We start from the raw sequence: 13,968 nt of genomic DNA on the forward strand, positions 1-13,968 counted from the left end.
AGAGAGCCTTTCGACTGGCTCCTGCGGGTCTCTCCGACACTCTCGGGTCTTCTGTGCCACGTCGGCGCCCGAGCAAGCTGCGGGCGTGCTGAGACCACCCTTTTCTTTTCGATGGCGGAGCTACATGCCGACACGGATTGTGCGATTGTGATTTGCATCGGGGGGGCCTCCTGTCAGTGCCTGTCCTGGACTCGACTTGACGTAGTTTATTGTGGACGAGACAGGGGCACAGGCACTCCCTTGCCTACCTACGGAGGTGTCAAGGGTAAGCTAGTCCTGGTAACCCTTGTACCTTTTCCTTTCGAAAAAGCTGGTTAATGTTTTCACCCCCTAGTCAGGTACACAAATTCGACATCTCGGATCACTGTCTATGAGGTCACGCTGGTGACAGGGGCCCTGGTCAAAATGAAAAATACCTGGCAGGGGAATGAAAACTATCACCTGCAACCTCCGTACGTACGGTTGCCAAGCATGTTCTGGTGGTCAGAGAGCCTACCTTCCTACTGGCTCCTGCTCCTGGGCTCTCTCAATTTTCAGACTGATGGTTGGAGAACCTGCCTTCCAACCGGGTCCCGCTAGTTCTTTCCATACAACGGCAGGAGAGTCTCCTGCTCGTCCTTCTCACATAACCTTGGAGCGGGCTGTCGAAGAGCCCACCTTCCAATCGTCCACTCGGCTCACTGGTTCTTCCCATACAACCTTGGTCCCGGTGTTCGGAGAGCCTACCCTCCGACCGGCTCCTGCTGCATCATCAAAGCTATTCGGATTTTTCCAGCCCAACTCTACCGTGGAGAAGTGAGTGATCTCACACGAGATTTTCCGGATGCCCATCGATTAGGGGCTGTCAGTGGCACTACCGTCGAGAACATGCACCCGTGGCAAGTACCTCAATTTACAACCATCTACTCACATCGTCCCTTTGGCTGCTACTTCTCTTCTCCACTCTGCAAACCCCACGTCTTATTTGCTGACTAGTCAAGATCACACGTGTAGCATCATTATCACGGCTTCGAAGCTTTGATCAAGTCACTCTCCACATTCTCTGAAAAGAGTTGCCATTCGTGAGAGAATTTCCCGGACCTCGACGTTTCTCTGTTCTCATGTCGACTGAAACGCAGTAGTTACCTCGTTCTTGCAGCTTGGTCCCGCGCCCGCTGGCTGAACCAACCACATCACTTCTCTCCTTCCAGCTAGCGGCAAGCTGTACTTTCTTCCTGCAGTTGACCGTCTGATTTACGGTCAGATACACTCAGGTTGCAAACATTACCAGGGCCGTAAAGCCTCAGAGTAATACTACCTACTTGCGCTTGGCACAGGTCAGCTCGACATTCCAGTACCATCTAGGTCTCGCGGCGGATTAGAGATCAGACCCCGGTCGACAAGTCTTGGAGCAGATCTTGAAGTGTTTGGTTCTGTCTTTCGAGCGTTGACATCGCTCTTACCGGAATCTCAGCGCTGAATATGATTTGTGATGGGTGAAGGAGCTGGATAAGATGGAGGGAGACAGAGGAGTTAGAGGACAATGGAGGAGTTGGAGGGAATCAGGAGATGAGAAGATGGAGGAAAGGTACAAGGTGGAGGAAATGAAGGAGGAGGAAGCCAGAGGGAAACGGACAGAATCGAGGGAAACAGAGAAGGAAACAGTGACTCCCGAGAAGCCACAAACAACTGCAGCATCGCCCAATAGCCCGAACTGAGCGACACCAGCATATCGCCATACAGCCAACTCAAGCCTGCCATGACGATTGGCACGCCAGTCATCTCAGCATGCCTTCTTCGAAACAGAGACAAAAACACCCTTCACAAAATAGGCAGACACCCCTTCCTCTTTTTTTTCGCCCAGGGCACACCGGCTAGGCCAGTAGCACATCGCATGACCAAGTCATCACCCTCGCCAGCAGCCCCACGGACGCCGCTGCTGTTCATCATCTCCGCCACCGCTACCAACAAGGGCACCAATGCGCCTAGCATCCCGTCTTTTCGGCCGGCTCGTCATGTGCCCATCAAGACTGACCTATTCATACCCGAAGCGAATCGCTCTGATTCGTGGTGCCCCAACCCGTGTCGTCCCTCACAACTGAACACGGGTATCGCTCCACCTGCTGTCGATGGCCCACCTCAAGACCATTCTACGACATAATCACAGTGTCATCGGCTGCCTTGAGGAGCTCATCCTGGCAGAAATTCTGTGTCATATTGTGCTAGATCCACAAAACAGTCTCCATCAACCAGCCAGTCCTCACAAAACATCCAATCTTCACAAAACATCCAATTTTCACAAAACATCCAATCTTCACAAAACATCCAATCTTCACAAAACATCCAATCTTCACAAACAGGCAGTCTTCACCAACGGGTATCCGATGAGAAGACTCTAGGGCCTCCGACTTGCCTACTCAGCTAGGCACAGTACCCTTACTCGACGCAAAGTCAGAAGCCTTATGGGAATCACTGCCAACTCCTCGGAGCACATTCACGATGCGACTCTATTTCAATCACTACCTCGACGCACAACACTATGGCAAGCCATGCAAGAAACATGATCCACCATGCATCAGAACTGGACCGTGATAACTACAGGGGAGCATACCGCTTGACCACCTCACATGATTGTCTCATATCATTTCCGACTCGGTCTGCCGAGAACATGGCTTTGGATCCTTCAGACAGACTCAATCTCACTCACTCTTGGCTTAAGGAAAATTTCAATATATGACTGAATGATAGGATAGATAGATACTTGGATAGATACTCCAAAAAAAAAAAAAAGTAAGATTCTGGCTAGTCTCTTTCTGACTGGTCCGCATTGCATATAATGGTAGTTGACCGGGTAGTAGGTAGACTCTGCTGCACTAATCTGTTGAGGTTCCATATTGCTGTTCTGAGAATAAATATTGCATGAAGCCAGACGAAGATGCTGAATATCATGAAGCTGTCAACGTCTGCCTCTGTTATCTCTAGACTCGTTAATGGCCCCGATTACGAGCCAATGCGAAATGCCGCAGTACGCCTCTGTCCAGCTTGTGCTTTATGTTGACGTATGTCACTTCTAGGTTCTCTGATGCATGCCACAGAGATGTAAACAAATACCAGTACTTCGTATGTTTCAAAGCTGTCATCCTGGTACATCAAAGCTTCCTCTAAAAGGAGTATCACACTACCTGACTATGAAACTCTACGTCTGTCTGCGTGGCCCCTAGCTTCTAGTGTCGATCCTCAATGCATTGCTTCCTCAAGGCTCGCCGTCCTGGGTTATGACTGAGCAGCAGAGAATGGTCAGAGCATGGTCCTCGGCATGTTCAACACAGCTGCCACTATTATTCATGGAGATCTCAGTTGGGAATTGTTTGGCTCAGTATCACAGTGAGATAGGGTCCCATTTGAGCGTCTCCTCCTTTCTGCCTCCCAGTCTCTGTTTCAATCAGTTCAATGGCATGGTTAAAGAAATCAGATGTGAGTTCGAAGAGAATTTGTGCCAGTAAGCAAGCTCGAAGCCAACGGGGGATAGTACCTGCAGCAATACTTGACGAATAGTATCTTGGGCATCAAATCAGGCTACCAGACCTCACACTCAAGTAAGTCGGTGATCATGCTCATATGTTTCTTCAGGTTGAGGGGTTCATGATGGTACACTTCGTTCATATGAGGAGAGGAAAGACTCATCGCGTGGCATAAGTATTCACGGGTCACCAAGCCTGCATATATGGTAAGTGTTTTGTGCCAGGGAGGCAACTGCATTGATTATTGTCGGCAGCTTTGCTAGGTCCACTTCTCGTCACGTAGAACGCAGCCAGCTTCCAAGCTTAGTTTCTGTAAACCCTTCCTGTATCGCCCAGCCACTTGAAAAGCGATCAACCAGAGGAGGACGTGGTGTCCATCACCACGTCCTCCCCCCCTTCCTGCTGCTGCTCCTGCTCCTGCTCCTGCTCCTTCTCCTTCTCCTTCTCCTTGGCCTCCTTCTCCTTGGCCTCCTTCTCGGCCTTGGCGGCGCGGCGGGCGGCGGCAAACACAGAGGTGCCCTGGCCCTGCTATTGGTCAGTCCAGTACTTATGTGATATCTAGGTAGACGCCTCAAAGTACGTACATGGGGCACCGGGGCCTTCTTCTTCTTCTTCTTGGGCTTCTTCTTCTTCTTCTTCTTGGCCTCCTCGTCGGCCTCGTCCTCGTCCTCGTCCTCGCCGTCCTCGGCGGCGGCGGCTGGCTACAGATATGTCAGTACTGGGCTCACTGATACCTTTATGAAAGACTCGCCCTCTTTTTGCCCTTCTTGGGGCCGGAGGAGGTGGAGGCGGCGGAGGAGTCGAACCGGAACAACTCCCGGTAGAGGGCCGTACGGGCCCTCCTGCCGGAGGGGACCGGCAAAACGATCTCCCGACCGTTTGTTCGTATTTTCACTAAGTACATGCATCTTTAGCTAACTGGTGACTCTAAAGAGCCCTTGGTAAGTACTTACCCTCTTGTGGAGGGGAGGGGGCGCGGGCCGGGGGGGCGGCGGTCTTCTTGCCCTTCTTGGGCGAGGGGGGCGGTGGCGGCGGCGGTGGAGGAGGAGGAGGAGGTGGTGGTGGTGGTGATGGTGGAGGAGGAGGGGGCGGCGTCGGTCATCTTGGTCTATTACATGTCAGTGGCAGGCTCATCAAGTCAATATTGGTCTGCTAGGAGGCGTACAGTATCTCTCGATCTATTTTCAGATTAGCGTACGCGCTCATAGCTTGCCTCCTGGGTTGGAAGGGGAAAGACTTACCTGAATATTCTATTTTTTTTTTAAAAAAAAACCCCTAACACCAGATGATTAGTATATGCTCTATATCACATCTTGAATGGAATACTGCGGAAGATGAATTGTAATGCAACGTGGAACAAAGGGGTGTTCTTGTGGACATTTCACGACGCAGCGTGGAGCGGAGCGGGGGACAGTTGCATCAAGAGGAGACAGTAGACCTCAAAAGTGGTTGAATGAAATAGTGTAAGATATCTCCTCTAATATAGAGAGAGAGCCAAGCCCCCTCAGCATCCTCGAGCCGAGGAGCATGCCAACAGGAGATGCGTGTAAACGGGAGAGTGCAAACAAGACTGTAGGTAATGGTGGAAGTAGAGGAGCAGATTCGCAAGAGACGAAGACGCCCAGGACAAGGATGCAAGAAGCAAGGGACGCAGCTGCACTGAAGCTGGGAATACTGATCGTTGGACATTTGACAATTGAAAGGCAAGAAGCTGGGGAAGGTGGAACGTGGTATTTGAGGCTGGATGCTAGGGGATCTTGACTTACTCAACAGATCGCGGCCGAAGAAAAGAAAAAGAGAGAAAGAAGAGGGAAAGAGGGCCACAAGCTTTACGATGTTTTAGCATGTGGTAGACGGCCACGTTGGCCCTAGGGTTCATCGTGACTTGCTTCAACTGGGAAGGTGCACCTCGGCCGCAACCTTCCAGTACGCTTTGAGACCTCACGGGAACCGCAACAAGAAGGTGCTGATAAGCGACCTACAGGTAACTAACCTTCTGAGAACCAGCAGTGGCACACTCCTGGTAGATCTTCTCTATGTGATGATTGGTATTATTGACCTCATGGTTCAATTACAATGCCTCTACTGTCGACATGCTTGATGTACAGTGACGTCGGTCCTACATATAATTTAGAATGAGACGCCTCGAAAATGATCCTAAGTATACCGTATATTGCCGTGAGATCAACGGGCTTGTGCTCGTTGCCTTCAACGCCTACCATGGGTGGCGTTCGAGGACGGCCACGCTTCCTGCCTCTTTGCTTCACCATTAGGAGATGAGACATCAATGTTATCTTCATATACTTGGCGTACATTATCTACAACTTGGATAACAATGAGATCTTGATAGGAGGGCAAGCTTTCCCATTCTAAGGCGCAGGTGTCCTCGGAGCTGGCACTGGCCTCAGCGCAGACACTGGTGTGGTCATGAACGCGGCCAGGTCGCAGCCAGGATGGCTTTTGGCAGAGAGGTTTTTCACTATCCTGGCTTATATTAATCTTCTCGATTCGCTCATTATGAAGGAATGAGTCCTCGGACGATGATGCAACTCGGGAGCGCCTTGTGTGGCCAGTCCTATAGCAACGGATCAACTCTCGTCTACAAGAAGAGGAGGCTAGGTACAGCGCAAGCAAAGGACATAAAGAAAGCAGGCAACAATAATGCCATAAAATTTAGTGAAAAGAAGTGGACAGAAGCGTCAAGGATGACAGCACCTGTCTACAGAAAGAGAACGCCGACCGTGGACTCGGTAGCAGAGAGAGTCTAATAGACCGGTATCAAGTCAGCATGGCCTATTAACTTAGCAAAAAGGGCGATGACGAAGGACGGGACAAAGTAAAAAGCGAAATTACCTTTTGCCTACCCATGTACCTGAGCTCAGCAATACTTCTAATCTTCCAAGGCTTCAGATCCTTGGAGCCAGGTCGTGTCTACCTAAAGAAACAAGGCTTGAATCAGCACATATAGGTAAAATGACTAGCCCCTAATTTCCAAGAACCAGGCAAGATGGCCGAGCGGTGTAAGTATACTGTCACTAGCCTTTCGTCCCAATAAAAATACTAATCTAGCCAACAATGCACAGCCAAGGCGCTAGCTTCAGGAGAAATCTTGTACACTGCTAGTCACATTGTGGCGTGGGTTCGAATCCCACTCTTGTCATATCTTTTTTTGCTTTTTTTTGCTTTTCTCTATGCCACCCTGGTGGTATAGGTTTGAATCCCACTCTTAACATATCTTTTTTTACTTTTCCTGCTTTTCCCTATACCATCCTAGAGATGGTTTTTATCTGCTGTTTGTTTTCTTTTATTAAAGATAGCTTCAGGAGAAATCTTGTACCCTGCTAGTCACATTGTGGCGTGGGTTCGAATCCCACTCTTGTCATATCTTTTTTTCTTTTCTCCATGTCTCCATGCCATCCTTGGGATGATTTTCACCTGCTGTTCGTTTTCTTTTTTGAAGATACGTTCAACCTAATAGTGCAGTAAGTGTTGCCACCGCCCACTTGGGGGAATGTAAACATTTCAGTTTGATACTGTTCCAGGGGTTTGATCGTGATACTGATGCATGCATGCTTGCGTCCCAACAGGCACATACAACCAATTGTGAGGTTGTAGTTGAATATCATCCTCTATGGCTGTTCCCTTCTTTTGTTGCCTGACAGGGGCCACTGGTTTATTGTTAATGGAATCACTACTAATACTAGAAGCAATGATACTCCATATGTACGCAGTCAAGTGATAGTCGGATTAGTTGACGGAACCTTGAATATGCCCAAACCCATCGCATTTAGATGGTCGGATAGTGATTCTCAGTTCCAGAGCAAGTATGGATATAGATATACATTGTCTTGAAGATTGCGATAGCTCCTGACGAACTCTGTCAACTCTTCTGACCCACGCTTGGCAATCAGCCATGTGCAAATCTCCTAGGTATGAGCGAGGGGTGTTGAGGTATTGTCCAATCCCCATGGGCCTCGACGCTGATGATGATGGTCGAGTCTAGGGCTCCCGCAGCCAAGTGACCTATCAGCCAGCACAGAATTTCGATGACTGGGGGCCACGGTAAAATAGTGGGCAATTGGCGGCGGGCTTTGGCGCATGCGACGGCAGCCCCTCCACTGATTTTTGCCCTGCCCCGCCACAAAACCTGACGTCGCGCTCTGCTGGCCCATAATCATCATCTGTGATTTTTTCCGGCCTCATTTCTCGCCCCTCTCCTGTTGACCACCGTTCTTTTTAGTCCTCCCTGGCTTCGGAGTCGCGCCTCTGATCTACTCTTTTGCGAGGTCTCCTAGCCGCTTTCTGCCTTTGTCGCCATCGTCAAACTCTCGCGACAAGGCCCAACTTTTTTCTCTTTCATCCTTCCACCCCTCCTCCCTCCTCCAAGTCGCATTGAACCGACACAGTCAAAATGAGTGACAAACTTACTCGGTATGCATTACTCACAGCCCACTGAATGAGGGCACAGGCTCTTGATATGTGCACATACACTAACATCGTTGTTCTACCTGCAAGTGTTGCTATTGTCAGCAGTGACAAGGTCCGTTCACCTTTCGAGACATGCCTCGCCCTCCTCGCAATTTCGACGATCTGCCATAGGTGGCGTTCTTGTGCATAGTGTAGTGGCCTCACCAAGGAATATTGCTGACTCTGAGTCTGGAATATTACAGTGCAAGCCGAAGGTATGTTGAAGTTATCCATCACAGGTACCTTCTCCCAAGTGGCGTATGGCTGATAGAGACGCACCGCAGAAATGTCGACAAGAATGCAAAAAGTCTTGCCCTGTCGTGCGTAGTGGCAAGCTCTGCATTGAAGTGACCCCCGATTCGAAGATTGCCTTCCTCTCCGAGAGCCTTTGTATTGGTTGCGGTATCTGCCCGAAGAAGTGCCCCTTTGGCGCAATCACCATCATCAACCTCCCGACCAACCTCGAGACCCAAGTTACACACCGATACTCCGCCAACAGCTTCAAGCTCCACAGACTGCCCATGCCGCGGCCTGGAAATGTCCTGGGTCTTGTCGGAACCAACGGTATTGGCAAGAGTACTGCGCTCAAAATTCTGAGTGGAAAACTCAAGCCCAATCTGGGCAGGTTCGAGAACCCCCCCGACTGGGAGGATGTGATCAAGCACTTCAGGGGCTCTGAGCTGCAGAGTAAGTGATAATGATCTATCAATAAGCTTTCCCAGTCACTTACACAGACTAGACTATTTCACCAAGCTCCTTGAGGATGACCTGAAGGCTGTTGTCAAGCCTCAGTATGTGGACCAGATCCCCAAGGCCATCCGTGGACCCCAGAAGAGCGTCAAGTTTCTTCTTGAGAGCCGTGCTGCCCTCGACAATCTTGACGAAGTCCTGAGCACTCTGGAGCTGAAGCACTTGTACGACCGTGACGTCACTCTCCTGTCCGGTGGAGAGCTGCAGCGTTTCGCTATTGGCACTGTCTGCGTCCAGAATGCCGATGTGTAAGTTGTGACCATCATCTTTGGTGCTTGTTTCCATTATCTAACCTTTGCAACGCAGCTACATGTTTGATGAGCCTTCTTCTTACCTGGATGTCAAGCAACGTCTGAGCGCTGCTCGTATCATTCGCTCCCTGCTTCGACCGGATGACTACGTTATCGTCGTCGAGCACGATTTGTCCGTGCTTGATTATCTTTCCGATTATGTCTGCGTCCTTTACGGACAGCCGGCCGTCTATGGTGTTGTCACTCTACCTCACTCTGTGCGTGAAGGTATCAACATCTTCCTTGATGGTCACATCCCTACGGAGAACTTGCGATTCCGTGAGGAGTCGCTGACCTTCAGGATCTCGGAGGGTACTGACGACTTCATCGCCGATCGCTCTCGCGCATTCCGATACCCCTCGATGGAAAAGGCTCTGGGCAACTTCCACCTCAGCATTGATGCTGGTGATTTTACCGACTCGGAGATCATCGTCATGATGGGCGAGAACGGTACCGGCAAGACCACTTTCTGCCGTCTGCTTGCGGGTGCTCTGAAGCCCGATGGAGCCAAGAAGGTGCCCGAGATGAAGATCAGCATGAAGCCGCAAACTATCACTCCCAAGTTCGAGGGCACTGTCCGCCAGCTGTTCTTCAAGAAGATCCGACCTGCCTTCCTGTCGCCCCAGTTCCAGACCGACGTTGTCAAGCCCCTGAAGCTCGATGACTTCATCGACCAGGAGGTCAAGAACTTGTCCGGTGGTGAATTGCAGCGTGTTGCTATTGTCCTGGCACTCGGTCTCCCTGCTGACATCTACCTGATCGATGAGCCTTCTGCCTACCTGGATTCCGAGCAGCGTATCATTGCTGCCCGTGTCATCAAGCGCTTCATCATGCACGCCAAGAAGACCGCCTTCATCGTTGAGCACGACTTTATCATGGCGACGTACCTTGCTGACCGTGTCATTGTCTTTGACGGCCAGCCCGGTATCAAGTCCCACGCCAATACCCCCGAGTCGCTGCTGACCGGCTGCAACACCTTCCTCAAGAACCTGGACGTCACCTTCCGTCGTGACCCTGTCAACTACCGCCCGCGTATCAACAAGCTGAACTCGCAGCTCGACCAAGAGCAGAAGCTCAGTGGCAACTACGTAAGTACTTTCGAATTCTTGTTGAAATATATAGAGCACGACTAACAGACATTCGCAGTTCTTCTTGGAGGAAGACAAATCAACATCATCTTGAAAAGGGTGTCCCAAAAGGCACCCCTAACTATCAGCATTTCCCTCCTCGTCATAATCACCACGATGCATCGGGTTTCGGAGTTGTAGGCGTTCAAAATGGAAAGGACCGCTCGGGAGGCTCCTCGGGGCATGAGCTTGGTTTAGAGGAGGGCGGCGCGAATGAGGACGATGATCCGGACGACTAACGACGGCGACGGCAGTCTATCCCCTGTTGTCTGGTCCTACGAAAGCTCTGGCCTCTCGAATTGTTTTGCTTTTTCGACGCCTCGGGGACTGAGTTTGGGTCTCAATATGATTCTAGCACTCATCCCTTTCTTTCCTTTGTGTTCTCTGACTGTTGTTGTCATGAGAGCCATCTTTTGTAGATTGAGGGACAACGGATCAAGCAGGATGACTGCCGTCAGGGTCTCCATGGTGAAGATGGGAATGATCATCCCTTGGAGACTTGGGTCGCCACCTGGGTGCACGTTATAGGGCAACTGAGCCAAGTGCACACATATCAAGTAGAAACAAGTACAAGTAGTCTAGAAATGAGACACTCGACCAATACACCAACTTTGTGTATTAACTACTATCTACTGGGCATTACATAACTACCAAGAAATGGGAAAGTGAGAGCTGCCTGCAAGTGAAAAGGGGCGAAAGAAGATACACACCACTAAAAGAAGATGTATCGCCCATCGGCCTGAACGAGGTTCGCAGACATCGCGGGCGTGAGTGTCGTCTGAGCCACGAGTGGCTTCCGTCCCTGTTGGAGAGTTGAGTTTCGTAAAAGAATAATCACTTATACGTACTCAAGAACGATGAAGCTCTCCCGTCCAGAGAAAAATCCAGCCCCAAACGCCAAGTTGGGTGAGGGGACCATTCGCCCACGCTGATTTTGAGAGTGGTGAACTGCAAGGCATGCGTTAAACAAACATTGCAATGGGGGAAATACAAAGTCTGGCCCTCTAATCCTCCTCGATTTCACCCTCCTCGCTGCCGCTGTGAACACCCGCAGGGTCATCCTCCGCGGGGGCGGCGGCGGCCGCCGCCTTGGGAGGGGGCTGCGGCGTGGCCGTCCTCTTGGAGCGTACACGCTGGTCACGGTCTCGCTGCGGCGTACGCTCGCGTGAGTCGCGCGGAGAGGATGGGCGGGGCGGGATGCCGCCGGCGGGCGGAGTGTACTCTCTGCGGAGCCGCTGGAGGAAGTTGTCAGCATGGCGTTGGCCAAACCAGGTGGTGTCTGTCAGTCTGACCTTGTGTTCCCGAGGGTCCCTCCTATCCGTATCGTCATCGTCGCCGCGGCGACGGCGGGAAGACGAAGAGGTCGATCCCGGCTTGTCATCACCGTAGTTGAGCTCGTCCGCATTACGGTCAGTAGTAGCGCGGCGCCGGTAAAGTCGCTCTCGCTCCTCCTCCCGGTCACGTCGCTCCCTATCATACGCGCCGGGCCCGTCATCACGTCGGGGACGAGGCGGACGATCGTCATCCCGATAGCGATCCCCACGGTCATCACGCCGGTCACGCTCCCGAAGCCTATCACGGTCGCGCTCCCGCTCGCGGTCACGGTCGCGCTCCCGATCACGCTCTCTATCTCTCTCCCGCTCCCGCTCGCGATCGCGGTCTCGATGAGAGTCGTAATGGGAATCATTAGATCTCCTGTCTGACAAGAGGCTTTCTGCCATGCTTGTCTTTCGGTAGTTGCGCTCGCGTTCGGCAATGGCTTTGCGTCGGTCTGCTTCATACGAGTCTTGCTCAGGGCTACGACTGCGGCCACGGCCGCCATGGCGATGAGATCGCTCACCTCTATCTCTCTCACGATAGGAGCGATCCTCTCGCTCACGCTCGCGCCGTCGGTGGCGATCGCGGTCTTCGTCTTCTTTCTCACGCAGACGGCGAAGGTACTTATCAAAGGCGGCTTGTCGGGCCTCCTCAGAGGAGACGGCTTGGAATTCCTCGGCCTTAAGGAGGCGGGGCTTGATCTTCTCATAAGTGTCATGCACCGTAATGGGAGGTTCCATACGCTTCATCAGAGACCGTAGGTCGTCCAAAGCCCGGCGCTGTTGGCGTTCGGCCTGGCGATCTTCATCGGATCGTCGCTCCTTCTTCTTCTCTTGCAGCTGTGGAACAGGGGTCAGCGATATAACGGCTCAGTAAAAGAAAGGGGCGGTTGGAACTCACGCGGTCGAATATTAAGTTCGAGATGTCTCGGTCAATGTTAGCAGTGCGACGATCATTCTTCAAAACCGAAAGGAAGTCATCGAATGTGGTCTTGGGTGTAACCTCAAAACGGGCGTCCTGATGTAGAGTCAGTCAAGCCGTCCTTTTACGTTTCCGAAGGTATTTTGAGAGTAGACTTACGTCAATGACATCTTCGACATCGTTACGTGTGCCCCGCAGAGCACGCTCTTCCTCCTCCACGAGATCCCAGAACAGCTCCTGAGGCGTGGAACCGCCCTGACCAAGCATAGCCTTGTAGCGATCATCATTCTCAATCAAAGGGTAGACCTGGCTCCATTTCGTACCGGCTTTGATCTTGTGGTCACGACGAAGCTCATTGAGCAGGGTCAAGAAGCTGTCGCGGGCTTGGCGCTCCTTGCGAAGCTTCCTCGTCTTCTCCTCTTGTCTTGAATCATTAAAGGCGCGCTCGAGAGCTTTCATGTGAGTCTGGAAGACAGTCAAGAGATCAAATCTGCTCAGAGTCTGGAACTTCTGGTCATTCTTGAATGGTGGCGTTGCTGTGATGATATCCTGCGCCTCAGACCAACGAGTGTACGGCTCAAGGTTCAGCTTGGGGAGAAGATCAATCAAACCGTCCATAGCACTCTTATGCAAGGCCGCTTGCTGTTCTCGGTGTGTTTTCTTCAGCTCGTGAACGTAGTCTTCAAAAAGCTGCCGACGCTCGTTCTCGTTGTTGGTTGACCGGAAAATGGTCTCACCCTCGATGATGGGTCGAGCTGTCTTCCAGTGAGTATAGTGTTTAATTTCTGGATGACTCTTGAGCATGGTCGCAAAATCGGCACGTAGCTTGGTCAGCCTCTCCTTGGCTCGTTCCTTGTCCTGCGCGATCATGTCATGGCAATACTTTTCGAAAGCAGCCTTCCGCTCACGAGGATCTTTGATGGCCCGATACTGAGGATCCTTGACAATGACACGGAGTGTTTGTTCCCAAGTCCAATCGGGCTGGACCTTGCTCTGACGGAGCAGCTTCACAAACGCCGCCTCGGCTTCCTCTGGACTGTCGTATTCAGGCTCGTTGCTTTCCGGCACGAAAGCTTGCGCGCGTGGGTCGCCAAAAGTCAACTGGCGCGATTCGGGCACAAAGTCTCGCTGATCGCGGCTGTCGTACCCAGAGCCGCCATAGCTACCTGCTGGGGGGCCAGCTGCCGGAGTGCTGTCGGGATATTAGTCTGAGGACTTCAAGCATCGTGGGGAGAAACATACGCTGGGGGGGTCTGAGTGCCCGTCTGACCAAGTGCCTTTTTGTAAGCCTCTGGCATTTCCCAAACACTCTGTTTCGTCTCCGTATGGTACCAGTATTTGCGTCCTCCCTCCGCGGTATACTCTTTCCACGGCTGATTCGCCAGGGCGCGCTATAAAGCGAGGAAGGTCAGCGTGATCTAGAAAAACGTGAGTAAACATGAAATATACCTCAGCTGGAGTCATCATCTCCTCCGGCTTCGTCCATTGCGTCGCTTTGGTGGCGGAGTTGTAGTAATAAACGCGACCGTCTGGGGTTCGAAACTCCTGCCATGTTGAAGGAGGTGCCTGGCCATAATGGCCGTTGGCGCCGTTCAT

At 51.7% G+C, this 13,968-nt stretch overlaps 3 protein-coding genes across 3 annotated transcripts; 1 reads left to right on the plus strand and 2 right to left on the minus strand.

Annotated features, from left to right (window-relative positions):
* Window positions 1-3,851: 3,851 nt before the first annotated feature.
* E0L32_011076 (uncharacterized protein) lies at window positions 3,852-4,602 on the minus strand (the record flags this gene model as incomplete). Its single annotated transcript, XM_031133766.1, has 4 exons — window positions 3,852-4,028; window positions 4,085-4,201; window positions 4,307-4,394; window positions 4,454-4,602. The coding sequence occupies 4 exons, from the start codon at window positions 4,600-4,602 to the stop codon at window positions 3,852-3,854; spliced, it is 531 nt and encodes a 176-aa protein (XP_030988719.1).
* A 3,309-nt stretch (window positions 4,603-7,911) lies between these two features.
* On the plus strand, window positions 7,912-10,189 carry E0L32_011077 (uncharacterized protein; the record flags this gene model as incomplete). The annotated part of the gene is made up of 6 exons (XM_031133767.1): window positions 7,912-7,931; window positions 8,171-8,182; window positions 8,296-8,654; window positions 8,707-8,965; window positions 9,024-10,095; window positions 10,154-10,189. 6 exons carry the CDS (start codon window positions 7,912-7,914, stop codon window positions 10,187-10,189), a joined length of 1,758 nt encoding a protein of 585 aa, XP_030988720.1.
* Window positions 10,190-11,138: 949 nt separating this feature from the next.
* On the minus strand, window positions 11,139-13,968 carry E0L32_011078 (uncharacterized protein; the record flags this gene model as incomplete). The annotated part of the gene is made up of 5 exons (XM_031133768.1): window positions 11,139-12,290; window positions 12,352-12,468; window positions 12,532-13,564; window positions 13,615-13,763; window positions 13,822-13,968. The coding sequence occupies 5 exons, from the start codon at window positions 13,966-13,968 to the stop codon at window positions 11,139-11,141; spliced, it is 2,598 nt and encodes an 865-aa protein (XP_030988721.1).

Source organism: Thyridium curvatum (assembly GCF_004353045.1).
Source record: "Thyridium curvatum strain D216 chromosome Unknown NODE_97_length_144783_cov_81.221394, whole genome shotgun sequence".
Lineage (NCBI taxonomy): Eukaryota > Fungi > Ascomycota > Sordariomycetes > Thyridiales > Thyridiaceae > Thyridium > Thyridium curvatum.